The following is a 27,432-nucleotide window of genomic DNA, read 5'->3' as shown; positions in this document are numbered from 1 at the left end:
TTGATCATTACCTGTTAGGTTCACTCCCTCCGGGGCACCTGGCATTGGCCACTGTCAGTAGAGAGGATACTGAGCTGGATGGACCTTTGGTCTGACCCAGTATGCCCAATCTTATGAGTCCTGTGGAGGGTCTAACCGTTGAAGTATGCAGTAGTGTTGTAGCAGTGTCGGTCCCAGGATATTAGAGACACATTTTTTTATTGGACTAACTTCCCTTGGTCAGAGAGACAAGGTGCTAAGCAGCTGGTAGCTCACTTTGACTTTAACTGGAACAATGGGTGCTCAGATTCTCTAAAAATTGGGCCATTACTGTCTGTATATAGTAGGGAAGATTTCAAATGAGCTGAGTTAGCTATAATGTGTTATCATGGCTATAATGACATGCAGCCGATGAAGCGAGCTGTAGCTCACGAAAGCTTATGCTCAAATAAATTTGTTAGTCTCTAAGGTACCCCAAGTACTCCTTTTCTTTTTGCAGATACAGACTAACACGGCTGCTACGCTGAAACCTATAATGTGTGGTTTCGTTATTTTTGTTACCTAATCACTACAGATGTATTCTTAAGTTAGACAATCCCCCAGCTACATAATGTGCACTTAATATATCCCCCAGGAGAATGTGTTATAAATCAACTTTTATTTGATGCACGTGTAGACAGCACACAGTCATAACAGACATCCAAATACAGAAAAACAGCAAATACACACTTTAGCCAACACGGAAGAAGAGGGAGTAACACCAGTTGAGAATAAATACAGTAAAGTACTAAAACAAAAGAGTCTGCCTTCACTGCATCTTTTCAGAGCCTAATGGAGAATATACAAAATGTTAATCTTGATATCAATCTTGGAGTTGCTTTCAGTACGATTCAGGAAATCCACCCTACCTTATCATGCACTACTTCACTTTTGTATTTTATAAATGCATCTTTCAAGTATCTTCAGCTAACCAGATGTACCAAGTATACATGTGGTTTATGAATGAAATGCTTTGGCTTCTGCAAAACATCAATGAGCTTTGTGTTAGGGGCTTGTTACAGGGAGCCTGTTTGAGATAAAAAACTCATTTAACACACAGATTTCCAAGGCAGTCCTTTGTAGGATCAGAACCTAAGAGGTTTTGCACAATGAGCACTGTCCTGATGCTCACAGAGCCCAAATAAATGAAGAGGAGTCTACCCACATGGAGCTCAGTGCAGATCTGCAGACTTACTCTGTTGGTTCTTCAGCTTAGGGACTATGGGTAGGGTTTTACCAAGTGCTGCAGGAGCACAAGTCTCCTTGACTTTCCAAGAAGCTGTGAGTGCACGACAGGGGATGGATCACTCTGACTGCCTGTTCTGTTCATTCCCTTTGAAGCACCTGGCATCGGCTACTGGCGGAAGACAGGATACTGGCTAGATAGACCATTGTCTGACCCAGTATGGCTGTTCTTATGCTCCACTATTGATGATATTTCTGGTAAGTCACTTAGGCATTTCTGAAAAGCTCTGAAAGTCTGTAATTGGCATATAAAGCACTATCTAGCTAGAGCCCTGTTTACATAAATGTAAAATAAGTCCCTTCAGAAATCTTCCCATTAAATAGAATATTTGTGTTCTGAAGTAAATGTTTACCTTTTTAAAAGTTATTGTTCAGATGTTTTTTCTTTACAAAGTTATTCTCTTAGACCCTCCTATCCTTAGAAACAAGAAAACTTTTCATTTGAGAATGTAAACTTGCTGAAGCAGTTACTTTGTAGCTGCAAGCAGAACAGTACTCTTGAAGCCAGATTTCACTCCACACTATGTCTGGCTGCCTCCTTTCCAAAAGGCACCATGCCACCTTCTACTACCGACTCTGCGGGGATTACCCACCTTCCAGCAGCACAGAAGCCAGACAGAGATTTTATTGAATCTGACCCTAAACTTGTCACACGCTACTCCAGCATCATACTTACTGCTCATCTCATTTAATACTGACGAAATATACAAACATAATTACAGATTATTTTGCTTGGAAACTATGCCTTTTCTCCCTCTTTCAGTTTTTCACCACAATAGGGAGACTTCTACAGAGAAAGAGGAGTTTCCCTAACTTATGTAACATTAATTAAGAATAGTTATGCTAATATTTCATTGAATGTGATCCATGTCCATTTAAAGCAGGGAAGTGTGCCAGTTCCCAGCATACTTCATTATTTACCATTTGTCAGCCATTCTGTTTGCTGGCAGCAAAAGTCACTCTATAAATTTCTTATGCAGTTTCGTTTAGCAAAACCGAGTACTTATTACGCTGTGAAAAAACTCAGGCGAGAAACCCAGGTTCAGGAGCATTCCAACGCTCATCTCCCTAGTGGTTTCACAAGCAAACAACTCCAAAGCAGGATGAAGACAGACAGCTGTACAGTTTCAGCAATCCCTGCTGGCCCACTCTTTCAACAGCATTGATTGTGGCCTCAAAGGAGGCTGTGCACATACTGCCTTCCTGGCTATGGGTGGAATGGGAAGAGAGAAAAGGCAGAGTCCAGAAGGAAGCTTAACTGAAGCCCATAGAATTCTCTTCATAATGTCACAGCTCACCCAGAGTAACTATTCCTCAATAGCACTACACTCGAGGTAAAAATTAAATTCCTTTCAGTGATGCCAAGACTTTTGATCCACAACCGAGCTGTTATTTAGGAAGGAAAAACAGGCAGCAGCTGGCACTTGAAGTGTCAAAGCCTGTGTTTTCCTTACCTGCAGCTGTTAAGACTTAGAACTATAAGAACAAAATAGGCCTAAAACCAGAGGCAGTGGCCATCTGTATGCCATTCATTTTTCAGATAGGCGCATTTTAAAGCTGAGAGGGATTCTTATAAGGTATGTTACGTTGGACTAAGACAGCTTCTACCCTTTTTGGAAAACGGTTTGCCAGCCTTCCTGTTTACTGTATTGCTTGAGTTTGTACATTAAGACAGTAGGAAGAAAGCTGCAATACAAGGTAATGAGGGAATACACTGTGATGCACACTGCTGATAATATTTATCTGATATACTCCTCCTCAGAGATGCCAGACATGTCTTCATCAGTGCTTTCCTCCAAATCTGGTAAGTTGCCCCAAAGCAGTAAATTCACACCTGGAAGAAGGATTGTAAATAACTTAATTTGTATTCTGACCCCTAAGACTAAGAACTGCATTCATTGCCACAAAATGAATGGCTCTTGCAAAACCTATTAGATGAACTAAGACAACATTGCCCAGCTGTAGGTTATTTTCTATTTTTATTCAAAAAGGATCTCTAGAAATATCCTTTTGAACTGCACGATAGTAGCAAGTCCTGTATGAAGAGTAATATGAAATAATCATGTAGCTATTGGTAAATCCCCTTATGGCTGGGTTACATTAATTGTGTTGGTTTGAGGCACAGATGACACTGTAAAAGTGTTTAAACTAACTAATCTTTTGTGTATGAGAAACAGAAACATAGATGATCTAGTAAAAGGCCACATACTTTGGGAAGGACCCAGAAGGACTGATATTGCTAGATACTTTTAGTTTGTGTGCCAAGTAGTTGTTTAAAAGGAGCTCAAGCAAACTGAATAGTAAGAGCTAGTATTGGTTGTAACCTCAGCCTAAGGTAATGGGGATCAACAGAGAAAGTTATCCAGGGTCACAGTGACAACACAGCTCAGCTCAGAATGACCAGTCAGTGGAGGTTGCTTAATAGCACAGTGAAGCTACACACACTACTATAAATAGTATCCTGTGGCTCTGCGTTTACACCACTTGTATTTGTGCAGTTTGCATAACAATATTGCCTCAGAAAATCCTGATTCCCATCAGCAAGAGGTTAGAGTAAATTTTCTGACCAATTAATCTTACAGCCCAGTGACTTTATTAAAAAAAAAAAAAAGCCACACAAAGTTGAGGTAGCCTAATATAGCATGTTAGATACTTTAAGCTCCAGGTGACATGAACAGTTTCCTCATAGAGCATTCCTTCCTCACAAGCCTCTCTGCTGGAAAGGCAACTCAGTATAGACTCGCTATATACCTTAAGTAAACTGCATATGCTTTGAGACACCTTGCTATTGGGGTGGAGGGGAGTTGCCAGTTAACTCTCCTGTGAGTTAAATAGAACTTCCCTGTTCAGAATAAAGAGTTCCTTACCAGATGAGTCTAGTCTGTTCATACCAAAGACTGCTTGGCTGTGAAACATCCAGAAATGTCCATTGTTACAGGACAGCAGGCAAGGTTTGCATGGAGCAATCACATGGTAACCTACAACATTGCCACTAGAACAGCAAACAAACAAAATAATGATCATGTAAGTTCGTGGATGAAAGCCAGTTTGCAATGAAGAACCAACTCAGCTTAATGTTAAATAGGATCTAACCACTTTAGCAGGCAAATTGGTATATAATGTTCTTATCTGGGGAAAATTAATGGTGAGTTTTTAAACAATGGTACAAAAAGTGTCTGAATATATTTACTTAGAGAAAAAGTGTGTGTGTGGAGTTGCACAAGATTTATGTTTCTTATACAGGGAGTCTTGTCTTATTGCAGAGAACCAAATTCTGTCTGTTACCTGAGTGTACTTTTATCTTAAGTCAGTGAAATTTGTTGCATCTATCATGGAATCTGATTGTTCATTTGTAAAATAGAACTCCCCTGTGAAATCAATGGAGAGTTCTCCTTAAAACTGATGGTACAATAGGACCTGATAAAAGCTAAGTAATTAGGTTGGCGTATATATGAGCCTGATTCTGCTCCACTGAAATAAATGGAAATTAAGGGTTTGAGTAGGAACAGATTATAGCCTAATTAATTTACCTATAGTAGATTCCTTTCACTCCCAGTAGCACACCCAGAAGAAAGTGTGTGCTTTCTATTTCAGCATCTAGACAAACCAGAATTCCTTGCTAGCCAAGTCTCAAAAAAAACCCACCTTGTTATTTTTAGTCCAAGAACTTTCCCATCCAAGCTCAGATCTGAGCAAACTGAAATTTTAGGCATAAAGTAGACAAGTGATCCTTTTGAGCAGTTTAGCTTTTTTTTCAAAAAAAAGGAACAGTATTTTAAGTATCGGGCATTAATAAAAACAAACAACAAGCTCCAGGAACTTTCATGTTAATTTTTTCCATCCGCTAGTGAAGAGTAGGTCTGCCAACAGCATGTTCTGTTACAGCAGAACCTCAATTTTATGAGCCTCTTATACAAACCTACTGTAACTGAGATGTTCAATTTTATGAACTCCTGAATCCCCAATTAGTTCATAAAATAGGAATTCTCTACTGTATCTGTTTTAGTAAAGTGGAAGATATGAGTAACTGCATTTCTTTGTGACTTTATTCACACAGCTATCTCAAATCAATACTGAAGCAGTCTCTCTGGAGTCAGTGTTATGCAAGTTTCCTATAGAACCCCACCTTAGTCTTGATACACATTCTTCCGTGCATTTCTGCTAGGGACTTCTACAATGACAGACTAACAGTCATGTCCAAAGGTAGCGGGGCCAAGTTTCCACTGAGCAATGTTATATCAAATTCATTTCATTTGTGACAACTTTAGTGGCCAGTAATGAGAGGTTGCAATGTTGTTGCTGCAGCACATGCATTGTGGAGCAGGTGCTTGTATGATTACGAGTCACATTGAAATATTACTTACCATTTTAAGCATGCAACGTTCTTCAGTTTGCATTTGCAGATGTCAGTGAAATAGCAGCTTCCAATGAAGTCAACCGTACTGGAGGGGAAAAAATTCGTCACAGGAATAGTTTAGACATTTAACATAACTTCACCCAGCCACTTGCTTTTGCGGTAAGCTAGAATTCCAACAAACCAGTGTTAGGTGTTTGAAGTTCTTACTTTTCTATTTCCATTCACAATCACCAAGCAAACTAGTATCAAGATAGAAAAGATTCCTATATATTCCACCAGCAAACCCTCAGCCAGCATCACAGTGCACACATGCTAGCTTTCAGGAACCTGCTACCTTCCACCAGGAGCACTGCTTTAGTATATTTGGTTGCTTGGGTTCTAAAGAAGATTCTGTTGGGACCACCCTTCCCCTCTTGAGCGGAGGTGGCAGTGGTTCATACAGCTCAAGGACTGAGAGGGATATCCGCTACATAATACTTTTGCTGGCCAAGGATGCTGGTTGTCGAGCTTAGGACTGCATACCTAAATTCCAGCTTAAGAGTACAAAATGCTATTGAAGGAACCGCAGGTCAGTCCCAGCAGCAATTAAAAAAAAGTCTCAGCTTTTGATTATACAATCCCTATTCTTACACTAAGGCCAGGAAAGCAGGCAGATGTCAAATTTGTGAGCTGAGAGATAGTGCTCCCTGCCTCTTACAATGCTTCCTCAACAGCTCACCTCTAGTTGTCCAGTAGCGTACCATAATACTCAATGGTCTAGGGTCATCTGCTCAACACAGATTTCAGCTGAATCCCAATGCTAAGTGAATGTACTTCAAATATTCACATAGCTGACTCTCTTCACTTCACGGAGTAAGAGGAAGAATAGCAGACCATTAGTGTAAAGCAGGTATTTGAGGGCACCATTAAATAGCAAAAGAGGCAGAGGGGGGTAGAATAAAGATACTTTCAACACAACCTTGAAGAGCATCAAAGTTAAACTCATCACAAACCACGTGAGGAATAGTACGAACGATGCTGAACATTACACTACTGCGTAGTCACTTAATTGCATATCTCCAGTTATCACACCAATAAACCAAAACTGGATTACTTCCTGGAACTGGTTGCTACATAGAAAGGAATAAAAGCACCCAATGTGATGGTCATTTTTATCAAGTCAAGTCAATGACCAAAAGGCATTGCTCACAAGAATCTCAAGATGACACTATCCCAAGCAATTCTATACTCTGTTAGCTATACTCTGTTGCACTGAGTTAGTCATCGGTGCTATAAAACAAAATAGTGCTAATTTTTTTTGAAGATCTTATTCCACTAAGTGCTTTTTCTCCATACTTGAAGTTTGTCCACTGTGAGACCAATCCAGGCACTGTCCTGAGGCACACTCCACTTCACCAGGTTATACATGTAGCAATATCCTTTTTAATTCTACAATCTTTTTGATGGCCAATGAGGGTTTCTCCTCAGGCCTATAGTATGGGCATTTACTACTATACAGAGACTTAAAGGATCACCCGTGAAACTTTTAGCAGCTGAGGTTCGTAAGTGGTTGATGGGATCTGCAACTCCCCTATATGTGCACACTATAATCCCAGCAGAATCTGCGGTCAGGTAGATTCCTCTTAGGAGAGTAATTAAAAATGAAGCATAATTGAGTGCTTTAGACCAAATCTGACCACCTGAAATTAGTGTGATCTGGTGGGAAGTGCCCATCAGATTCTGTTTTAAAAATCCATGACAGTAATTGAAACTTAATTTTAGAGTAGGCTTATTTACCTCTTTAAGCTTCTAAAAATATTACACACTGGCAGAAAATAAAGTTACAAGCTAGCTGACAAAGTCCCTTTAATGGCTTTGCTCTATATATTTAATTTTTCCTACTTTACCTGAGGATGATGGCTAACTTCTTCTGAATTGTTTCAGACTATGAGTGTGGTTTGGTTTTATGCAACTCAATGAACTGGCCCACAGAGGTAAACATCAGCAAGGCTCAAGAGCTGCTTTGTTGTTGTCCCAGTTCCAAGCAGTCAGTCAGTCCAGAGCTAACCATTTTAACTAGACCACAAGGGAACTGGGCCTCTCACTAGTACTTAGAGGTGATAATTAGTCTTTTTATACAGGGATTGAACTCCGTTACCATTGGGTTCAGTTAGCAACTCACTATCTATATCTACATTAAGAAACTTGCCTATTTACAATGGGTGTCATAGGCAATACGTACTGCTGACCTAGAGCAAGACGTAGTTTAACTGCAAGGGTGAACAGGTTCAAACTATGTTCAACACAGTTTCAGAAATGGTAGGTGATTTGATTTAGTTCTGTCTGTGCACTTGCAGTTAAACCATTTTCAGTACCCTTTCACTATGCTCGTTGCAGACACCCTACATCTTTGTCTGTAGGGAATCAGTGTTCTTTACAGTAGGGCTTTCAGTAGTGGTTGGGTTGCAACAAGTGTCCAGCATTTTTACCACTCTCACTTAAGCTGTCTAACAAAGAAAATGCTGTGCATGGGTATCTTGAATCCAGCTAACCCAGGAAATAATAATAGCGAAGACACCACAGTCAGGCTTCTGTGCGGGTAGTGCAAGTCTGGGATGCATCATGAACATCATCATCGGCGACCCCTTGATTCAAGGATGATCTCTACTACAGATTTACATATGGGTCCTGAGATGACTCAGGAGTCCAATCCTGGAATCACAGATCTGCCGCAATAGGTACAGACATTTCCTGGCAGGCCAACTGCCTGCTGGGAGAAAGTTCTTTCTTTTTTCCTTCCTTCTTTCTCTTTTCAGGTTTGAGAGCAAGGCACTTCTCCTCAAAGCGACCTATTGCTTGATGGAGGATGTGGTGCTATGGGGGTCGGTTGGTGGCTTGCTTCTCCCAGTTTGTGATGTCCACATCAGTTTTCTTGAGGTACACTTTCAGTGCGTCTTTTGTAGTGCATACTCAGCTTGGTAGCACACAGTGAAACCTGTGCTGTGCTGGCTGCACTTCTATTATTACCCATGCTAGCTGGATTCAAGTTAGCTTGGACAGACTAGCCCATGCTAGCTTTTGCTGTGTAGACATACCTTCAAAGCTGGTGATGGTAGAGGCTGGTAGCACTTTGTCTACATCAGGACTCCCAGCTACAATTGTGGTAGCTCTGGTGGATAACTTCTTCTATAGTTCCTTACTATGGACATAGCCAGCTTTAGCATTGGGTCAATTTCCTAGTGCAGACAAGGCCATTGTCAGACTTAACATCTGTGTGTCAGTTTCTTCTTCTGGAAAGTAGGATAGTATTATCTAAATCAGGTGTTGCCTCAACCCATCTTCTGTGAGGCTGTCTGTTTTTAATGTCTTTTGAGCTCCTCTGTAGAAAAGCTGTTAAGAGCAAACTAATATTGTCAAATACTCTTCTGTAATAGGGTTTCTATGGTAGATCTTAGGTAGATAAGCTTTGTCAACTCCTGTCATTTTTAATTGGTTCTGTTTTTGTAAATGGGAACAAAATAATATTTTCAAAGCAAACTGATCTTTCCTATTTTACAACTCTCTTTGACTTGGCGATCCTTCCTAGTTTTCCCACCAGTTGGAGCACTAGTGTAGGCAGCCACTGGCATTTCAACTGTAGTGTTGTGCAGACCCTGCTTTAAGCTATGTTAGATGAGATGGTAGGTAGAATGCCAACAGCTGGTTCACACTAGTATTTCCACTGTTAGAACGGCATCAATGGTAATGTAGGTACAGACTTTGTGAGAAAAGGGGCAATTTGTTTACATAACTTGGTATGTACCGGGTTGAGTGCTCCATGTCCAACATGAGTGCTTCCATTCATTCTGTTAATGGGTGGAAAAAAACAGTCCTGAGAGTTGACCTTCTGCCCTGTATGCAGAGATATAAGTTTACTTAAGAATCTGCATGTTTTCTATTTTGATTTATTCTTATAATTTAGATCCTCGATACATTAGCTCCAACTCTAACCACTCAGCCCCGACCAACCATCATTTGCCATAAAATCAATTATTACAGTATCAGGAAATCACATACCAAGAAATCATTTCCTGAGTCACTAAAACACAGATCGCTATTTTAACTTCATACTGAAACGTGGTTTACTGACTTTCATAAACTCATTTTTGTAGATAATATGTTTTTATTGTACACTAAAACTGTGGATTACATTTGTAACCACACAGATCACTTTAACTCACATTTGACAACTAGCATTGTGTGAAAGACATTTTACACCAGTTTAGAACATCTGTGCCAGGAACGAGGTGTCTATTGTAAATCTCAAATGAGACCACAGAACAATGGCTTAGTGATTAGAATGTGTTTAAAAAAATGAACCTTTGTTGTTGTTTTTTAATTAAATTTTAGCCCATCTTAGTTTATCTCCTTTTAACTCGTGCTTACAGATTAACACTTTGTAATTTACATTCTGAATATTTAATTTACTATTTAATATGTAAATATTGCTTTCCCATAGTTACTCATCCTCTGACTCCAGCTTACATTTGATCAATTAACAAGAAAGATTTTTTTTTTCTTCTTCTTTAATTCTTGTCCTTGCTTAACCATGAAAGCCAAATTGGGTTCTTTTTGCTTCTTTCATCTTCACCAGTTAATGCACTCAACAATTCTGTTGATCTATGAGGCCAAACAGAATACAGCTTGCTTTCCTTGATTGATATTGGTTCCTGCACCATTAAGAGCAAAAACATGTTTGTATCCATAAAATAAACAAATTTGACTGAAACAGAGAAAGTAGCTGTATTTGATCGTAGTGACGTTTTTACACTGAAAAACCCACATTTATTTTTGTCAGGCTGGATGTACGTTCAAGATATGCCAATGAACAATCTTATTATCCATCATCTAAATCAGTGGCTCTAAACCTTTCCCGACTACTGTACCCCTTTTAGGAGTCTGATTTGTCTTGTGTACCACCAAGTTTCACCTCACTTAAAAACTAGTTGCTCACAGAATCAGACACAAAAATACAAAAGTGACAAAGCACACTATTACTGAAAAATTGCTTACTTTTTCATTTTTACCATAGAATTATGAAATCAATTGGAATATAAATATTGTACTTACATTTCAGTGTATAGTATATAGAGCAATATAAACAAGTCATTGTCCATACGAAATTTTAGTTTGTACTGACCTTGCTAGTGCTTTTTATGTTGCCTGCTGTAAAACCAGGCAAATATCTAGATGAGTTGACATACCCCCTGGTTCAGAACCACTGATCACAGTTACTAGGGGGGAGAGTGTGTGGCCTTAAGGGTAGAGTAGCAGAATAGGATCAGGGCTGAGATGCATTTCTCGATCTAATACTAACACTTTCTGACATCTTGTGGCAAATCACTTAAGGGACATGGGTTAGGTTTAAAATAATTTTACTGTATATTCTTACTTTGTTACTAACTCTTGAACAACAATTTGTAGAAAGTAATCCAGATTTTTCTATCATTTACACTACTTACTTATTTACGGTTCACTAAGCTTGGAATAGGTCATTTATGTGTTGGAAACATCCCACTAGTCTGGGGCAAGGCCCCCAGAGTTTATACTGCACCTGCCTGGAGGGTTACCCTACTACAAACAAAAATAAACTAGATACTGACTTGAAACAGGAGTGAAACTGACACTTTCAAGTCACTTTCACTTCTGTTTAAAGGCTAGTTACTTTCCAGAAGGCTGTTAAATCCAACCCTACAGTGATTATCACAGGAACATATTTAGAGCCAAACACCAAGAAAACTTCACATTTTAAAGCTGAGAAAAAATGAGTCTTGTTTATTATTTACAGCTTGTATATATGTATTTTCTAAAGTACTATACCATTCTGTGTTTGGACTGTTCCTCAGTTCCTGTTGCAGTAAAATGGAAATACTAATACTTGCTTGCCTACCTGCCCTACACAATTATAAGGAGTAGATTGAGATCTGGGGAGTAGGAACTGGGCCTTCTTATTGATTTGCCTGGTATCTAACACAATGGGGGATTCCTACGGATTAAGGTCTTTGGGGGCTACTGTGACATTAGTCCACTGTTGAGATGCCTGCAGGTGGCAAAGGAAGAGGACTTACCTGGTGGGTGGGATGTCGGTGGAGTAGAGGTCAATCTCTGTGTTGGCCAGCAGCACAGCCTTCATCCCCCGCGAGCTCAGCACCTGCTGGCAGAATCTGCAGCACAGCAGGGACACACACCTGTCCTTGAAGGTGCAGCCACTCGTGGACATGATGGCTCTGGCCCCAAAGGGTCCGTCCCCTCTTCCCAGAGAGCGGTGAGGGTGCTCCTTGCTTCTCTGAGGGCAGACTGACCATCAGACCCCCATAGCTGCACCGAGCGCCCCCCCCCCCGCCCCCTTCTTCAGCTCCCCCTCTCAGGCTCCTTGCCCCAGGGACTGTGCCCCCTCAGCTGCTCTTCCCACACCCACGGCCCCCTCCCTCAGGGTACAGCCCTATAGCTGCACCCCTCCCTTGCCCTGGAGATGGACTCCCCTTTCCCACCCTGCTGCCCCCTCCAGGCTCCAACACCCCCCGCCCCCTTGCAGGCCCTGTACTCCCCCTCCTGCCTACCAGTGGGGGCCTTATGCTCTCCCCTTCCTTCCCCCCGCCCTCTCTACTGGGGGTCTTGTCTTCCCCCCCCCTCCTCCTTTCCCCCCACCAGCGGGGGCCCTGGGCTCCCCCTCTCACCCTGCTACCCCACCCCCACAGCTCCTGCTTACTGCCCCTCCCAGAGGCCGACCCCTTTCTCTTTGCCCCGGGCCGGCTGAGCCACCTACGTCAGCCCTGCTGCCGTTAGACCCCCAACGGGCTGGCCCCAGCGAGCCCCTGTCTTCAGAACTGTCACACTCCGTTTGAATCCCTGTCCTCGCTTCCCATTGGAAGAGAGCCAACGCTCCCCTCGAGCCCGATTGGGGGGATCCGCCTCTCAGAGCCGCGAGGGCCCCGCCCCTTCCGCTCCTAACTGGAGGAACCGTGAGCCAGAGGCGGGGCACAGAAAACAGTAGAACGCTGCTATTGGTTAGGAGGAGTGTCACTCTGAATCTTCCCAGCTGCTGATTGGGGGAGGCAGACGAAGGGGCGGGGTGGGCGAGCTCGCGCTGCGGAGGAAACTGACCGCGGGAGCCGTAGCTGGAGCGCCTCGGCTCATGGAGGAGGGGACCTGGCTGCGCCGCGCTGCAGGTACGAGCTCCGCCCGGGACCGAGGCGTGTGTCGCGCAGACCTCCGCCCTACCATGGGCGCGCCCCAGCCCATAATACTCCAGCCCCCCGGGAGACCCGCATAGTCCCCAGCCCGCGGTGGCCGGCAGCGGCTGCCGCCGCAAGCCCATTGCTCCCCCCTAGCCGGTCGCTCTCCTGGCTCGCCCAGAGCACCCCCGCCGCCCCTTCTCGCAGGCAGAGCCCCATAGCCCCCCTTCTTCGCTAACTGCAACCCCGCCCCCTCCCCCCGGCGTGGCCCCCCTTCTCCCCGCTAACTGCAACCCCGCCCCCTCCCCCGGCGTGGCCCCCCTTCTCCCCGCTAACTGCAACCCCGCCCCCTCCCCCGGCGTGGCCCCCCTTCTCCCCGCTAACTGCAACCCCGCCCCCCCCCCGGCGTGGCCCCCCTTCTCCCCGCTAACTGCAACCCCGCCCCCCCCCCCGGCGTGGCCCCCCTTCTCCCCGCTAACTGCAACCCCGCCCCCCCCCCCGGCGTGGCCCCCCTTCTCCCCGCTAACTGCAACCCCGCCCCCCCCCCGGCGTGGCCCCCCTTCTCCCCGCTAACTGCAACCCCGCCCCCCCCCCGGCGTGGCCCCCCTTCTCCCCGCTAACTGCAACCCCGCCCCCCCCCCCCGGCGTGGCCCCCCTTCTCCCCGCTAACTGCAACCCCGCCCCCCCCCCCCGGCGTGGCCCCCCTTCTCCCCGCTAACTGCAACCCCGCCCCCTCCCCCGGCGTGGCCCCCCTTCTCCCCGCTAACTGCAACCCCGCCCCCTCCCCCGGCGTGGCCCCCCTTCTCCCCGCTAACTGCAACCCCGCCCCCTCCCCCGGCGTGGCCCCCCTTCTCCCCGCTAACTGCAACCCCGCCCCCTCCCCCGGCGTGGCCCCCCTTCTCCCCGCTAACTGCAACCCCGCCCCCTCCCCCGGCGTGGCCCCCCTTCTCCCCGCTAACTGCAACCCCGCCCCCCCCCCGGCGTGGCCCCCCTTCTCCCCGCTAACTGCAACCCCGCCCCCCCCCCCCGGCGTGGCCCCCCTTCTCCCCGCTAACTGCAACCCCGCCCCCCCCCCCCCGGCGTGGCCCCCCTTCTCCCCGCTAACTGCAACCCCGCCCCCCCCCCCCCGGCGTGGCCCCCCTTCTCCCCGCTAACTGCAACCCCGCCCCCCCCCCCCCGGCGTGGCCCCCCTTCTCCCCGCTAACTGCAACCCCGCCCCCCCCCCCCCGGCGTGGCCCCCCTTCTCCCCGCTAACTGCAACCCCGCCCCCCCCCCCCCCGGCGTGGCCCCCCTTCTCCCCGCTAACTGGCAACCCCGCCCCCCCCCCCCCGGCGTGGCCCCCCTTCTCCCCGCTAACTGCAACCCCGCCCCCCCCCCCCCGGCGTGGCCCCCCTTCTCCCCCGCTAACTGCAACCCCGCCCCCCCCCCCCCCGGCGTGGCCCCCCTTCTCCCCGCTAACTGCAACCCCGCCCCCCCCCCCCCGGCGTGGCCCCCCTTCTCCCCGCTAACTGCAACCCCGCCCCCCCCCCCCCCCGGGCGTGGCCCCCCTTCTCCCCGCTAACTGCAACCCCCGCCCCCCCCCCCCCCCCCCGGCGTGGCCCCCCTTCTCCCCGCTAACTGCAACCCCGGCCCCCCCCCCCCCGGCGTGGCCCCCCTTCTCCCCGCTAACTGCAACCCCGGCCCCCCCCCCCCCGGCGTGGCCCCCCTTCTCCCCGCTAACTGCAACCCCGGCCCCCCCCCCCCGGCGTGGCCCCCCTTCTCCCCGCTAACTGCAACCCCGGCCCCCCCCCCCCCCGGCGTGGCCCCCCTTCTCCCCGCTAACTGCAACCCCGGCCCCCCCCCCCGGCGTGGCCCCCCTTCTCCCCGCTAACTGCAACCCCGGCCCCCCCCCCCGGCGTGGCCCCCCTTCTCCCCGCTAACTGCAACCCCGGCCCCCCCCCCGGCGTGGCCCCTTTCTCCCCGCTAACTGCGGCCCCGGCCCGGGCCCCCCTTTCTCCCCGCTAACTGCGGCCCCGGCCCGGCCCCCCTTTCTCCCCGCTAACTGCGGCCCCGGCCCGGCCCCCCTTTCTCCCCGCTAACTGCGGCCCCGGCCCGGCCCCCCTTTCTCCCCGCTAACTGCGGCCCCGGCCCGGCCCCCCTTTCTCCCCGCTAACTGCGGCCCCGGCCCGGCCCCCCTTTCTCCCCGCTAACTGCGGCCCCGGCCCGGCCCCCCTTTCTCCCCGCTAACTGCGGCCCCGGCCCGGCCCCCCTTTCTCCCCGCTAACTGCGGCCCCGGCCCGGCCCCCCTTTTCTCCCCGCTAACTGCGGCCCCGGCCCGGCCCCCCTTTCTCCCCGCTAACCGCGGCCCCCCTTTCTCCCCTCCAACCGTAACCCCCCCCCCCCGCGGCGTAGCCCCCTTCTCCGCTAATTGTAAACCCTTCCCCCCCAGGCATAGCTTCCCTTTCCCTCCAGCTGTAACCCCCGGCACAGCCGCTCCCCAGTTGCAACCCCCCCCCCCCGCGATATAGCCCCTTTGCCCCCCCACCATTGTAACTCCCCTGCGGCATAGCCCCGTTTCCCTGCAATTGTAACCCCCGGCATAGTCCTCCCTAATTGTGTAACCCCCCTCGCGGCACAGCCCTTCTCTTAGGATAGAGTTTCCGGCCCATAAAATTCCCCCTTCAGTCCATAATACTCAAGGAGCAATTATTCCCCCATGCCTACATCCCCCCCCCCCCGCCCCCGTATAGCTCCCAAACCTTCCTCACCCCACACTCCAGGATTGATTTTCCCCCATCTTCCCCATTCTAGGAGCTCATCTTCTCCCCCCACTTCATTCCCAGAGCTCATCTCCCCTTTTCCTCAGACTTTAATATTCTCTTTCAAACCCATAATACTCTTCCCACTACCCCCATCTCTTCTCCCTGCTACGATCAGCAGCAGGAAAGGGAATACAGGGCTGGGCCCGTCATTCCAGAAATGAAAAGCAAATGGGGTTTGGGGGCCAAGTGGCCCTCTCCTTTATACGATGGAATTTACAGCAGCCAGGATCCCGAGGTGCTAGAGGGTTTTGCAGTCAGCATTGGGGGGAGCTCCGGTGGCTTCTCCATGTATTTTTGGGAGTGCTTTAAATATGTGTATTTGCGCAGTCTCTTTCCAGCTGGGTGGATAGTAATGGCATAGAGCAGCTTGGAATATCTTCCACTCCCTCCGTAACTAAGGGGGCAGCCAGCTACACTCTTTCTGTTTGTTTGTTTGTTTTCCATTTAAATGCTCTAACCCTAGTCTGTAATCCTTTCCCTCTGCTAGCCACGTTGTTCCTCTGGATGTTGGATGTGGATCCAATTGTTGGTTGGCTTTTTAAAAAATGCACATTTCCCAGATTTTTTACATTTGTTACCCAGAATAACTTCTAACCCCTCCCCCCCCAATTGTGATCTGACTTCCCCCTGTTGGGAGATTTGCATCTGCCTTGCACATGCTGGGCTGCATTTCCCCTGGCTCCAAACCTGCTTTGATGTCTAGAGGAGATACCTATATTTCTGGACTGGGGGAGAGAACCAAACAGTGGTAATCATAAACAATAATGTATAATAAAAAAAAGCTGCCACGTCTGTTGAATCACAGGCTTCTGTTTTAGCTATGCCAAAGGGGATTAATCTTGTTTACAAAATGGTTTGTGGATTCATTTTTGAGCTCCTGCAGTTCGTGTAATTTAGGGATTTGAGTCTAATTGTTCAGTGTATCATGTTGCTGCTTCTCCAGTACCTCTCTTTCTCCCTGTTTTGCTCATTTAGAGAAGTGATTTTTGTGCAGGCAAGTTTCCTTTCACTCCCACCCCTTTTTCTCTGGGGACTGAGCTCTCCCAATGAGATTTTTTTGGGGGTGGGGGTACTTGCTATGATGCATGCATTTTATCTTGCTTACCTGGGTGATGCACATATGTAGTAATATGCTGCAGTTTAAAGAGGAATTTGCAGTACTACAGCAGAAATCACAAATTTTCTCCTTGCATCGTGTAACTCAGTGTAATTTTTTTAAAAATATTTTTCTATTTACAGGCAACAAAACCAAAGAAGAAAACATCTGATCCTTCATTTCTGCTCCCGTTTGGGATTTTATGTGCATCATCGTTGAGCCTATTTAAAAAAAAAAAAAGCAAACGAAACCCACACACAACATGTTGTGCGGAAGGACTTCCACTCCCTGATTGTGCTATTAATGTTGTTAATCGGGAAAAGCCTTTGGGGGCTACATGATCTCTCGGCTGAAGCTTGCTGCTGTTGCTGATAAAGGTTTTGGTGCAGGGAAACAAAACTGCCTTTTCCACCCGCTGATTTCCTAACATCTGCATGTTTCTGCTGCCGCACTCCGTCTCACACCCTCTTCCCATGGACTGATTTTTTTGTTGTGAGGGGGGAAGGACAAGAAACCAAGGCATTTCTTTGGGAGAAACAAAATTGCATTTATTTGTTGCATTCTGGTGGATCTGTTCTGAGATTAATCTTTTTGGAAAGGAAAAACATGACGTCGCCAGCTAAATTCAAAAAGGATAAGGAGATCATAGCTGAATATGATACTCAGGTCAAAGGTAGGAATAATTTTACATCCGTCTGTATTGTTACAGTTTTGACTCAGTTTTGCACTAGATATTTGGGTGGGGACGAGGAGAAGAATTTGCAGTGCAATCTTGTAAGGGATTTGCAGTAATTTTTTTTCCTCGTAAGGGTGGACTCCTGGGTATGTCCATGTTACTTTAATGCAACCTAATGAAAGGAATTTTTTTCTGTATGAAAATCCTTGAGTTTACAGAGATGGGTTTCTTTTTCTGGATGCTTTAAAATATGGTTAGGTTTGAAATGTGATAGGCAGTGAATAGCTTTTCAATTTCTTTTTCCCTTAGGGAATCTTTAAAAAACCTCAATAGAAGCAGAAAAAAGTGTATCACTTGCCAGTATTGTGAACCCTTGTTCACATCAACTCTTCATAGCTGTCTGTGCCAAAAAGCTATAATATTCAGGCTTCCACTCAATAATTTCACATGCTGTGTTCCTTCATACAGCCCTGACTTGAACACCCTACGTTTACTGTGCATATTTGGACTGCTGTTCTGAATGTAATTGGCATTTGCAATGACAACTTTTATTTATATATTCCAAAGGAGAGCGGGGTGTTGGTGCAAATGAGCTTAAGGCTTGGTCAGGACATTATATGCCCTTGGTGATAAAGAGGGTGGTGAAATGCTAGTGTTGAAAACTTTACAAGCATAAAAGTGTGAAAGATAATTTTTGTGGAAAATATACTTGTGTGCTTGTGACTTGGCAAATTGTTGCTGGTGGGGAAATAAACTGCATTTAGCTTGTTGTCTAAAACTTGTTTGGTACAGTGTGTGTGTGTGTGTGTGTGTGTGTATGGGGGGAGTCGGGGGGAGATGGCCTTGGGTTTTCTGGATATAGTTAGATTTGTGTTACCTGGTGCAAGTCTCTTGGTAAAAGAGTCTGTGTAAAATAGTGAAGTGTGAGCTGCTCCTCAAAGGGGTGTGTGAAGCTTAATTCATTAGTGCTTTAATGCTTTGAGATCCCTGGATGGGAGGCAAAAGAACTGCAAGGTGTATATATTATTTATAAAAATATATGTACATTTCCCCTCTACCTCTTACTTAGTGAAACATAATGTTAACTTGACAAACTAGTTAGTCTAGTGGAATGTCAAGAGCCAGCTGGAGGAGCTGCTTCAAAAAGATAGACTTAGTCCTCTACTCAGATGGCTGAAAGTGAGATGTAGGTGGTGCTTAAAACTCAGTAAATTAAAATATGCAGGAAGATGTGGGGTCCCCCCATACTGCCTCTTGTTTCAAAATGGGTCGGGGAGGGTTCCCTCCTCCAGCTTCCTGAAACAATGCACAAGGCACTTCCTTAACCTAGAGCTCTTGAATATTGTAGCTCAGTTCTGTTGAATGATGGGTCTGAGAAGGGTTTAGAGTAATAAGCTGCTTTTATTATTATTATTCTGAAGATTTATTTACAAGCCTGCCATCATATACTCTTTGGCTGTGATCTCATCAGCTCTTGCACCTGAAATAGAATCAGCTGTGGTCAATATTGGAATGGAAGCTCTGTAAGAAAATGCCAAGGAGTAGGAGGAGGTACTGTTGCTGGTTCAGGAAATGGCATTGTCTCTCTAGAACCAGTGCTCCAGCACAGTGATAGGGGGCACTGAACTGTTTGAGGCTAAAATCCAAAATTCTGACCATTTTGTGATTAAAAATACCATTGTCCTAGTGTAGCAAACAGTATCATGTTAATTGTGGTGTCTTTGGTCAATTTCCAAATCTGGTTCATTACATGCTGCCTCTAAATTGCCCCTGTAGTTACATTTGGATGTTGATCTTCTTATTTTACTCTCCTTCGGATAATTAGTGTTGCTAAAGGTATTTCAACCCTGAGGTGGCTGCAGCAGTGGTAGTTGAAATGAATCATGTTTGTCACACTTGGATGCTATATAAATTGCAAGGTATTATCTGTCTTGCTCAGATATAACAAAATTCCTCTATCTTTGTTGGCATTTGAAAGCTTAACACATTTTTAGCTGCATTCCACACTGGGATGATGTAAGGCAGCTGTGTTTTGAGACATCACTTAAAATCCTTAATCCACAAACAATGACCTTGTGTGCATGTTCTCTAACCTAAAAGTTGCTAATTATCCCTAAATTTGGTTTGAAAAATTATTATTTATTTGGAGTTGTCTTTTGTTGTTCACCAACTGACACCCTTATTATTAGTTATGAATAAGGTCATAATTACAGCCCTATGGTTGTGAGGTACTGAGTGAACGAGATCATCGAATCAACGAGATTTCGAATGTGTTGGAACAAAATGTCATTCGTTGGTGGCAATTCATTGTTCAGAATTAATTTTGACGTTTACATGTTTGTTCCCTTGGTACAGCAGTCATGATCATGTCGCTTTTGGGGTGCAACTGTACCCATTGGTGATTTTTCTCTTCAGACTGACTGACTGACTTCCCAGCCCGCAAGTGGCTATTGTGTTATCTCCAAGTCAATTTTGACTTGTAGCTTCCTTCCTGGAGCCTAGCAGTATTATCTCTTCTTTGATCTCCACTTTGTAAGCTGCTTGGAGAAAGGGCCATGTCATCTTCCATTTGTTTTAATCTAGCATCTAGCACAATAGGACTGTGAACCTGAATTTGGTCTGTGGGTGCTAATGTAATATCTCTTTGGTGTGTGGATGTTCAGATCTTGGTAGATATGTAGAGCTGTCTAATGGTATCCCACTGAGCTGTAGAGAATGTGGCTTTCCAAATCAACGTTAGTGGTTTAATTTCCCCTATTTGAAACATAGATGGGACATAAAACTGACAGAATTTGATAGGTTGATTGTGCTTGTCACGCTGTCTAGAATAGCTCACGACTGAGAGTGCCAGGCTCAGGTCAGACTGTCAGAAAACAGGGCAGACACTACAAACAGGTGGTATATTCTATAATTAAATTTTACCAAGCCAGTAACACAGGTGCCCTCCTGCAGCCACAAACAGTCCCCTTAGGCTTTCCAATGCATTTTGCTATGCAAGCAAACTAGACTTTGTGATGAAAGGTTATTAAAACCAAAAATCACCTCACATTAGGTTACTCCCAATCCCAAGGGATCGGTCACTTACCCTACGTCAATGGATACTCTATCCCATACCAAAAAAAAAAAAAATGCTGTCAGCCAGTTTCTCTAGTAAACAAATTAAAGATTTATTCACTAAGGAAAAACAAGTGAGAGTTACTGAAAAGTTCAAGGAAGTAAAATAACCTGAACAGGTGAGTCTAAGTTTTTAAGTCCAAAGTGATAGGAAAGAAGTAGTAATCTGCTAGTTTTCCACAGATCTCTCAGGATCACCCAAAATAACTTCAGGGATCTCTGTCTTACATCTGGAATGCTCCCTGAAAGTGTCCAAATGGCTCAGATATGTGATTGTTCTCTGGATCTGTTTTTATAGCTATCTTCCCGAAAAAGCAGTCTGGCAAGTGTTTCTGTCACAGCATGGGCTTTTTGTCTGTTGACTAAATGCAGACTGAGTCTGGATTTCCCCTTGTAGAACACCATGACCCATGCTTTGAAGTTAAAATGCTTCTTCATTTTATAGTTCCAAGGCCCCAGTCCCACTTGATGGGCAATCCAATTAGAGAAGTATACACAATGCATTTAGTTGCAGCAATCCAAACAATCTTGTATTAGTTTTCATGAAGTTTACATATCAAGTAAATTCTCACTAACATGCACTTTTGATCTAGGCTAGGGTAATAATGTAATGTGATAGTAAACAGATTATAGCTAAGTGAAGATAATAGCATTAACATTAGATATTCACACACACATGAATTGTCTTGTGCCTTTGATTTGAACTGTTCTGTCAGTCACAATGCTTTCATGAGCTTCAGAATATTTTGCATTATGGGTGGATGGGAGAAGAGAGAACTTCAAGGCAATCTTCTTGAATAAGTGTGATGGAGAATGGATGTCGTCTTGGAAGATGTTATTGTTTAAATAGTGAGTTGAAATTCTCCTGACAAGTGGGGTGGAGTTTGAGAGAGTGTTGGGGCGGGGGGGTGGAGGACCCTGTTTCTCCACTATGTGTTTATGAAGATTGAGATCTACAGAGTTGGCAAGTGAGATTCCATGGCTCCTGTATGGACCCTTTAATAGTGCAATCTCCTCTTCTTGTCTGGATTGTTTTAATCCTTTCACCACTGCTTTGGGTATAGCCGACGGGTATGTCATGCAGACTGCTTTCCACGTCTAACTTGGGCTACTGCACTTCTGGGTATAACAGAGACCCCCATGATCATTTTTAGCATAAATGTTGGAGTGTAGACTTCGAGGGAGGGAAGAAAGGCCAATGCTCTATTTTCTCTCTCCTTCCCCCTCTAATCCCCAGAAAGCATTTTATTTAATCAGTTTGTGGAAAGCTGCAGTAAATAGCTCAAATGGTTGGGGCTACAGAGATCTAATACTGGAGTTCTTATCACAGCAAGGGTACCACAGCCATTTTCTTTCTCTCGGGGAAAAGTCACATGTTTAAAAAAAAAAAAAACGAAAAACTTCCCTGATGTGAAAATCAAATCACTGATACAGTTCCGTGTACTTACATCTATTTTGTCCCCATAATCCTAGTTAATGCATGACCGGAGGAGAACACGTGTCTACATGATCATGCAATCAACTGAGTAAACAGATCTAAACAAAACTAACGGAAGATGTTTGGCTGATGGTCCTACAGTTAAACATCTCCCCCACATGCTCTCAATTTCAATCTGCTGTAAAACCTGCTTTACTAATCTTTCCAAAGCAACTCTACCAACTTTCACATACATCCTCTTTCTCCCTGTTAGGTAGAATTCCAAGTGGTTTTCTTGACCTGATATTTTCCTTTTGCTTTCACCACTGTTTGAAATCAGCAGGTGACTCACCTGTGAGTTGAGGTGACCAACTGTAAGCAATACTTAATTTTTGTAAGGTCCCTTGAGCCCCATAACCCTTCCTTTCATGGGATCTACTGTGCTACCTTAAAAGGGTCTCGGTGAGATGGGACCCACGAGAAAATTGTTATCCTATGGAAGGGGGAGCAATAAGCAATTATAATATGCTGCTGATGGTAACTCCAGGCATCATCTTTAACCTTAATTCACCATCTGGTTAATAGACTGACTTTTTTTTTGAAAGATCCATCCTGAAAATTTGAGATCTTGTTTTATACACGGTATCAATAATTGTACAGAATAGAGTTACTTGCAGAGCCATCTTTTAATATCCCACTGAGATCCGATAGGTTTATTTTCTCCATCTTGGATTGGAGGTAGCAGTTTTCAGCATTGTCTGGAATTTCTTGGTAGATCTCTTCAGAACTTGCAAATCTCTTTATTTTGATTTAGTTTTGTTTTGTTTCCGTCTACCTATATGTACATATACGCATGCATTTGGGAGTTGCAACTGGGCCTTCGGATATTTGTTTGGCAATGGCTGATCAGTAAACTATGTAAATAATGGAATAAAGTTTTCAATTATTCACTTTGACAGGATTGAGTGGAATACCTTAAAATTTCCAGTTTGTGTATATTGTGTTTACATTTAAAAATATAAAACTACCTTTTAAGGGTTTTACAGTTAATCATTCCTCTGCGTGCATAAGTGATTCCATTTGTTCGTGGCAATGAGTTACTTCAAACTTCTGGTATGGAATTGCTTTAGAAGTCATCTATTTTCCTGCAGTTTTTGATAGTGATAATCCTCTGAGCTTTGAATCTGTTCAGAATGTGCCAACTAAAATGTGAGATCCCAGATTGGGGGGGGGGGGGGGGACCCTATTGGGAGATTGGTGTAATGTTACAAATATGATTTTAGTTTTTTTGTTCTCTTCTCTTAAGTGAGCTCCCCTACTAATGGATTATTAATGAGGAGGGGGAAAGGAGAATACAGCTATTTCCTACTTCACCCCCTCCAAAAAAAAAAACCTGTGTGTCTAGTCTTCTCTAAATTCATCAAATGTGGCAAGGCTAAAATCTGAAGCTGATAAAAAGATTTCAGTCCCTAATGGGTATCAGTTTTTTTAGAAGGCAAGAGAAATGTCATAACTTCTGCTTGAGCTTTGTCACGGTTCCTCCCCCACTCTGAACTCTAGGGTACAGATGTGGGGACCTGCATGAAAAACCTCCTAAGCTTACCTTTACCAGCTTAGGTCAAAACTTCCCCAAGGTACAAAATATTACCCCCGTTATCCTTGGACTGGCCGCTACCACCACCAAACTAATACTGGTTACTGGGGAAGAGCTGTTTGGACGCGTCCTTCCCCCCAAAATACTTCCCAAAACCTTGCACCCCACTTCCTGGACAAGGTTTGGTAAAAAGCCTCACCAATTTGCCTAGGTGACTACAGACCCAGACCCTTGGATCTTAAGAACAATGAACAATCCTCCCAACACTTGCACCCCCCCTTTCCTGGGAAATGTTGGATAAAAAGCCTCACCAATTTGCATAGGTGACCACAGACCCAAACCCTTGGATCTGAGAACAATGAAAAAGCATTCAGTGTTTTACAATAAGACTTTTAATAAAAAATAGAAGTAAATAGAAATAAAGAAATCCCCCCTGTAAAATCAGGATGGTAGATATCTTACAGGGTAATTAGATTCAAAACATAGAGAACCCCTCTAGGCAAAACCTTAAGTTACAAAAAAGATACACAGACAGAAATAGTTATTCTATTCAGCACAATTCTTTTCTCAGCCATTTAAAGAAACCATAATCTAACACATACCTAGCTAGATTACTTACTAAAAGTTCTAAGACTCCATTCCTGTTCTGTCCCTGGCCAAGACGACTACAGACAGACACAGACCCTTTGTTTCTCTCCCTCCTCCCAGCTTTTGAAAGTATCTTGTCTCCTCATTGGTCATTTTGGTCAGGTGCCAGCGAGGTTACCTTTAGCTTCTTAACCCTTTACAGGTGAGAGGAGCTTTCCCCTGGCCAGGAGGGATTTCAAAGGGGTTTACCCTTCCCTTTATATTTATGACAAGCTTGTATAAGTAGATGTGGCAGAACTCACTTTTAAAAAATTTCAGTGGATAATACTGATTCTTATTTTTAAGCATTTGTTGTTTTTATTCTTAAATTTTCACTTTTGGGGGCCGTGGGTGTCAGATTAGAATGGGGGTCCGACAATGATTATTGGATAGTAGATAGAAAAGGAGTACTTGTGGCACCTTAGAGACTAACCAATTTATTTGAGCATGAGCTTTCGTGAGCTAAGCTCATGCTCAAATAAATTGGTTAGTCTCTAAGGTGCCACAAGTACTCCTTTTCTTTTTGCGAATACAGACTAACATGGATAGTAGATGTTGAGATTTACCATTAACACAAATTGTCAACATCATGTACAAGATATACAAAGTAAACATCCTTAATGAAACTAATACTTTCTCAAGCAGCATTTACCTTTCTTTGTCTATCGGTACACTTCTGTTATCAGTGGAAATATATTTTTCATCAGTTGGTCTGCATATGGTGAAATTGACACTTACTGGCATGGGTAACAAGCAAATCCATCCACGCCTACTTATGAGCCTGTTGTCCTCAGTCAGCTAGTGTTTATGCAACTGGGGGTGCCTCACCATGCTTTTACTTTCCGCCTCATTCACAAATGACTTCTCTTCTGGTAGACCCCTATCCATCTTTATGCCTCTTAATTTAATCCAAGTTAAGCAACTGGATTTAAAAAAAAATCCCCTTGTTTTCTTCCATTTCTGGCATTTGCTTTAAGACCATATATTGGCTAATTCCACCCCTTCCCCTTTTTATTTAAATTCTGAAGAGGGAAAAACCTAAACCCAGAATTCTGTGGACGTTTGTAATTATCCCTCTATCTTGCTTTCCCCCTCCCCACCCCCAGGCAAGTACGCTTATTGGAAGGATGAAGGTTGGAAAGCAAAATTCAGGAAAAGGGTAAAGTGCTTCATAATTGGTTAATTATCTATCTCTTGTGCATGGATTTATCGTTAGAGTTGACAATTCAAATACCTAAACAGTGTTCCTTTTCATACTTAACAAAACTGTGTAGTGTGTCTCAAACAAGGAATATGAGGAATTTCTGAAATGGGATGTCTGAACTCTTCACTATTCGTTTCTGCTAACTTAAGAGGCTTTGTTCTTGCTCATGATGGAGAAAAGATCAACTTTTGCTGAAAATAATCTTCTTAAATTGACATTTTCTGAACTTTAAATACATATATCCTTGGAGGAAGCAGCTGGGAAATGTGGATCCCAAGCTCTAGTTGAGTGGGATTATTTTAATGTGCCATCTGTCCATTAGAAGCCAAATTTTTATTCTCTAAAAATGTATCAATCAATGGGCAGGTGACCAGGAAACAACATGGGAACTAGAAGCTGGTACCTGATGCATTACAGATGTTTCAATATCTTTGTAATCAGGATTTTCTAAAATCTTAGAATATGGAACACAGTCAAAAATATAGATTACATTTCTTTGTAATGGTTTCAAACAGGTACATTTTTGTGCTGTCACGAGCTATATGTACCAAGGCATTTTCTTGTATCTCCCCCCCCCCCCGTCATAAAACGGATGGCAAAATTTGGAGCTAGGTCATGACCCAAGGAAGAATCCAATTGACAGCTTGCATTAATTCCTGCAACGTATCCTTGCCATAACTGTTTTTGTAATGTGTAGCAACTAGAGATAGTCTAGATGCAATCATACCCTGATGTTCGTAGAAATTGGACCTGTGGATTGGACTCATTTTTAAACACAACAGCTTTAGTCTTCTGTATTACTCATTTTTGGATCAGGATTTCCTATTGCTTATGCCAGTCTTATCTTTGGGACTACTCTGTGGACTTAGTCGGACTGATGTAAATCAGGAATAAAAGAAGGAGAATCAAGCCCTACTCACCCCTCCACCATGCAGACATTCATTGCAACCCAGTGTGCTATGGGCTAGGGAATCAAGACTGTGAAAAGCCAGCACTTAATGACCAACTTCAGTCATGAAATAACAAAGCATTTAGCATGCTTCTGCACATTCTCTTCTTCCTCCCCCCCACTAGTTCTGAATTTAGCAAATGCATTTATTCCAGATTTTATTCCTTGTTCTGGTGACCCCATGACAACCAGATGAATTTTAAAATTCTTCAACTTTCAGTTTACTTAACCTCATGTCTCTGCTTCTTCACACCCCCTTCTTTTTGTAGTTAAATAGTAACATAGCGGGAGAAATTTAGGCCACTGCATTCACCTACCTAGTTACATTGAAACATTGTTCTTCTGGTCGCCTTGGATTATCTACTGAGGCGTCAGCGTGGGGAGCATGTATCCTTCATCGCTGGAAGATCAGTTCTTCATTGATGGCTTTGTGCAAAACCTCTGTGTCCCTTCCACTGGGCTTGTCCTCCCAGGCTTTAGTGTCTCACAGTGATAGTTACATATTAATGTCAATTTCAGCTTTTATACATTCCAGTTAGCTTTGGGATTTTGGTTCGCAATCACCACCCAACTGTTAGTTGTGATAGAGCTATCTTGGATTGTAGTGGTCGGGTGGTTAGATGAATGCTTTGAATTTTGTAATAATACCTTCTACACGTTGTGTTAGCACTTCTGATGGTATGAGTATTACCTTCATTTTACAGATGAGGGCAGTTACTTCTCACCATCAACGTAAATATTTACTTCGTTGCTGTTACGCTCTAGGGCTTGTGACCCAGAAGTGCTGCCTTGAATCACTAGTGTGAGAGTTAATCATTTCTTGAATCAGTTGAAGCAAGGATTTGGAATTAAAATACACTACTTATTTTGCAAGTCTAAATATAAAACGATCATATGTTTACAAGAACAGGCATTATTTGGGAGTGCAGCTTGTACTCTGGAGTCAGCGTGGGCATGATGTTATAATAGTACTGTGCAGTTTTTGACAAGTCTAGATAAGAATTAGCGATTGGCAGCTCGGTAAGAATTTAAGCTTGGGGAAAAATAAGCCTACAACTTGTCATTCCTAAGCACTTGGAGTGGAAGCAAATATATATGTAAATGTGGCTTGGGGGAGGGGAATTATCCTGAACTGGATACT

At 44.4% G+C, this 27,432-nt stretch overlaps 2 protein-coding genes across 6 annotated transcripts in view; one reads left to right on the top strand and one right to left on the bottom strand.

Moving 5' to 3' along the window:
• Positions 1-458: 458 nt before the first annotated feature.
• On the bottom strand, positions 459-12,566 carry FAM72A (family with sequence similarity 72 member A). Its single transcript, XM_073320055.2, has 5 exons — positions 12,405-12,566; positions 11,707-11,924; positions 5,628-5,705; positions 4,131-4,255; positions 459-3,097 (listed from the first exon to the last, which is right to left on the bottom strand). Exons 2-5 carry the CDS (start codon positions 11,856-11,858, stop codon positions 3,003-3,005), a joined length of 450 nt encoding a protein of 149 aa, XP_073176156.1. The 5' UTR covers positions 11,859-11,924; positions 12,405-12,566; the 3' UTR covers positions 459-3,002.
• A 164-nt stretch (positions 12,567-12,730) lies between these two features.
• SRGAP2 (SLIT-ROBO Rho GTPase activating protein 2) overlaps positions 12,731-27,432 on the top strand; it is a 210,502-nt gene continuing 195,800 nt past the window's right edge. For all 5 annotated transcript variants that reach the window (XM_073319746.2, XM_073319744.2, XM_073319742.2 and 2 more), the window contains exons 1-2: positions 12,731-12,807; positions 16,854-17,383. In XM_073319746.2, coding sequence (XP_073175847.1) covers positions 17,317-17,383 — 67 coding nt within the window. In that variant the 5' untranslated portion in view covers positions 12,731-12,807; positions 16,854-17,316. The remainder of the gene's footprint in view (positions 12,808-16,853; positions 17,384-27,432) is intronic.

This window comes from Lepidochelys kempii, chromosome 21, assembly GCF_965140285.1.
Source record: "Lepidochelys kempii isolate rLepKem1 chromosome 21, rLepKem1.hap1, whole genome shotgun sequence".
NCBI lineage: Eukaryota > Metazoa > Chordata > Testudines > Cheloniidae > Lepidochelys > Lepidochelys kempii.
This window is presented reverse-complemented; position numbering and strand designations above follow the sequence as displayed.

Bases quoted from the DNA above. Each gene is read 5' to 3' on its own strand.
- FAM72A (XM_073320055.2), bottom strand. From the start codon at position 11,858: ATGTCCACGAGTGGCTGCACCTTCAAGGACAGGTGTGTGTCCCTGCTG. The intron at 4,256-5,627 runs GTAAGTAATATT...TTGCTGTTCTAG, and splicing joins AACGTTGCATGCTTAAAATG to TGGCAATGTTGTAGGTTACC. The intron at 3,098-4,130 runs GTAAGGAACTCT...TCCTTCTTCCAG, and splicing joins GAACAGACTAGACTCATCTG to GTGTGAATTTACTGCTTTGG.